Source organism: Gossypium hirsutum, chromosome D08, assembly GCF_007990345.1.
Source record: "Gossypium hirsutum isolate 1008001.06 chromosome D08, Gossypium_hirsutum_v2.1, whole genome shotgun sequence".
Lineage (NCBI taxonomy): Eukaryota > Viridiplantae > Streptophyta > Magnoliopsida > Malvales > Malvaceae > Gossypium > Gossypium hirsutum.
In genome coordinates this window covers 42,477,773-42,481,081 of record NC_053444.1, presented here as the reverse complement: position 1 = coordinate 42,481,081, position 3,309 = coordinate 42,477,773, and the positions used below count along the sequence as shown (strand labels likewise).

Sequence of the window (3,309 nt, the reverse complement as noted above, 5' to 3'; positions counted from 1 at the left end):
GAAAATGTTTTACTTTTCTGTAAAATGATTTACTGAAAAATATTTGTTGGTGTTTGATTGAATCTGTGTAAAAAAATTTCTGCTGTTTGGCAGATTTCCTGAAAATATTTTTCGGAAACGTTGTTTTTACATATATTAATAAATTTTTATATTTTAAATTGTTTTTACATATATTGCAATGATTTATTTATAATTAAATAAATCAAATTAAATATATAATAGTACTCAATTATTAAGCTAGAATATTAATCGTATGAACTAGATAAATGAATCAATGAATCGTAAATTGGCAACAAACTTTATTCAAAAAACATTGAAATTCAATTTTATCGTTCAAGATTTTGGTGTTTGTATATAATACTGCCAATGGACACTTCTTAATTTGAACATCTATGGAACTATCAGGATCTGCCTGCTGAACTTTTTGTGTATGAAGAAAGGGTTGGAACTTGGAAGTTGCCAGTTGCGAGTTGCTACAAAGACAAAAGGAGCCAAAGATTGAAGAGAGTTAAAGCAAAGGATAGAAACCACAACATGAAAGCCATAGTTGCAGACAACTGATATCTACTGCATATCTTTGACGGGCAATATATCGAGTTGACATTGACCAAAAGACTTGTCACACTAGCAGTTGAGCAAGCCGCGGCTAGTGAGAGAAATGACAAGGCCTGCAATCAGATAAAACACATGTTTTTGCATCAAATTATGATAAGGGGTAACACCATGGTGATGATATGCATAATAAGCCTTGTAACATACCTAGTCTCCAACAATGACAACCAGCAGTACCCTTGGTTGTCATGGTAAGCCTTTAACGAACACGGAATATGTATCAACCAATGCTAATGACACACTCTATGGAGTCACTAAACCCATGACTGTCACCAAGTAGCTGCGAAAAAATTTAAAGGAAAATTAGCGACTGATTTATCACCCAACAATTGGTGAGCAACAATGAAAACACAAACATTATCTTCTATATTATTATATCTAATGAGCAATTGAACATTATAGTTTGTACCTGCAATTGATCGAACAACACCATAGACAAGGCAAGTTTAGACATTAGAAGACCTTATCTTATGGAAATTTTTTATCATTCAATAGCTTCTGTTACTAGTGCAAGGGCTTTGAATTTGCAAGAACATATAAGATAAGACGACCATGCAAGTCATAGCAAATTGGTACTTATGGTCTTGTACAAATGCTCCCAACATTGTGCATTTTATACACAAAAAAAGACACATTTTTTTGTATTTCCATTCACCTAGTTAAAACTTTTAACAGAGGAAGGAGAATAACAAATAATTTCAATCTGAATAGAGTCGAAAATAAGAAGTCCGAAAATCCAGCCTTGGATAACAAATATCATCAGCAAATAAGTTATACAGGTTTCTTCTCACTGCAGTATGGTAGAAACAAACTTTTATTGCCTACAAAGGATGGAAGATGCTAACTCAAGCCTTAAAATAGTTCATACATCAGAAGCTGCATGCGAGCCAATGGCACCTCAAGAGGCATGAAACTTCACCCAGTTAGAATCTTCACATTTACCCCTAAAGTTCAGACTTTAAACAACAGAAAATGGTAGATGAACTAGCTTTTTATAGTGTCAAACATGCTGCATTGCAACAAAATATTACAATCAATATAATGTGATTCATTAATAAGATCATTTTGCTACAAAGATTTCAATTAATCGAAGTCTAAATTTTCCTTTTTCAGATAAACCAGCAAGCTACCTTCAGATCAAATCCTGGGGTATCAATGATGTTGAGGTTGGGACAGTGTGCGAATTCAGCTCTCATTACAATTGGCTTAGGAGAAACTGAAGTTTTAGTCTTCTTCAGAAGTGCCTTGGTTCTTGATTTTATGACATCCGCAATTGTTGATGCTGAAACAACTGGACTTCCATATTCTTTAGAATCTTCTTCCTGTTTTCAATTGTCAATTTTAAGTATCAACGAAAAAGAAGACAATGCAAACATAGAAAGCTGCTCAAATGGCGCATTTACTCAATGAACACCCAGATGTTACAGAAAAAAACTTTTTTCTAGCAAACATTAACCCTATAGTTTAAGATTATTCAGATCTAAAACAAAATAAATCCTTGGTAAATAGATACATTATCGATATTTAACAAAATTGATCCGTCTAATTTATTATAAAGAAAAAGCCTTAAATTTTTCGATCATAGATTCTAAATATTTCTTTTGATTATACAATTTGAAATTCTTCGATCCAAAATCCAGTTATTACTTCATATAAATTAAATAAACACAGATAAAAGCTCGATTCAGCATATAAAAAAATCAATAAAAACTTTAAATAGAAACATAAAAACAAACCCCCCGTAAAAATAAAGTTATTAAACCAAAAGTTCCCAACTCTAAAAGAAAAAACCACCTAAAAGTGACAACGAGGCTCAAGTGCAGAACGGTAATGAACCATCTGTAAAATGAGAGATTGATGAGTACCCATTTCAATTTCACCCACATTGAAACGGAATCCAAGCAAAGCTTCAAGGAGCGAGCTTTTTCCATCAGATTGACTGCCGAGGGCTACAATTTTCGGGAATCGGCAACTTCTCTCTGAAGGCCACTGCCATGGCTTGGAGGCGATTGTAGGCTTCGAAACGGGAAAGGGAAGGGGTAGGGGAAAGGGGTAGGGGAAAGGGAAGGAGAAGGGGAAAGGGGAGAAGAATGGGTTATTTTCCGGAAAATATCTTACCGAATTCAAAACGGTAAAACATTTTCCTAAAACAAGAACTCATTTTCCCTTATTTTGTAAAATATTTTCCAATAGGAAATCCTTTTTCGCCAATCAAACACTGGAAAACTTGTAATTGATTTTCTGGAAAATTAATTTCGCCAATCAAACAGACCCTTAGTTTGATTATAGTGCATTTTCATATCTGCAAATCTATAATTTTCTTTTTCAATTTCTACTTAAAAATGGGTGCTTTTGATATTCTTAAATATTGTCCTTAACCCTATCATTTAATCTTGGTTCATTTGAGTGTTCAATTCTCTCTCTCCTTTTAGGGGAATTTTTTAAGGATGATTTAATGTACTACAACTTAAATCATTGCTTATAATCTTGTTAAAACATGGAAGATAATCAATGCACGACATAATCTATACAAAATTACAATTGTATCGTACAGATCTAAGAACGTGTCATGTGCTGAACTATGAGATGATTGCTGTTCCCACTATTGATTTTGATTTTGATGTGAAAATGATTGAATCTGGTGCTGATGCAAAAAGGGAAAAAATATGGGTGATTCGATGTACATAATTCAAATCT

General features: G+C 33.2%; 1 protein-coding gene across 2 annotated transcripts; it reads right to left on the bottom strand.

The window, feature by feature from the left end:
• Nucleotides 1–313: 313 nt before the first annotated feature.
• LOC121219801 (dynamin-related protein 5A-like) lies at nt 314–3,011 on the bottom strand. Of its 2 annotated transcripts, none has more exons than XR_005916696.1 (4): nt 2,407–3,011; nt 1,743–1,934; nt 760–892; nt 314–668 (listed from the first exon to the last, which is right to left on the bottom strand). XR_005916696.1 is itself a non-coding variant. In XM_041098166.1 (4 exons), the coding sequence occupies exons 1-3, from the start codon at nt 2,541–2,543 to the stop codon at nt 833–835; spliced, it is 318 nt and encodes a 105-aa protein (XP_040954100.1). In that variant the 5' UTR covers nt 2,544–3,011; the 3' UTR covers nt 314–668; nt 760–832. The 2 variants fall into 2 exon arrangements, 1 of the variants encoding a protein (XP_040954100.1); XM_041098166.1 differs by having other exon boundaries at nt 2,478–3,011.
• Nucleotides 3,012–3,309: the final 298 nt, after the last annotated feature.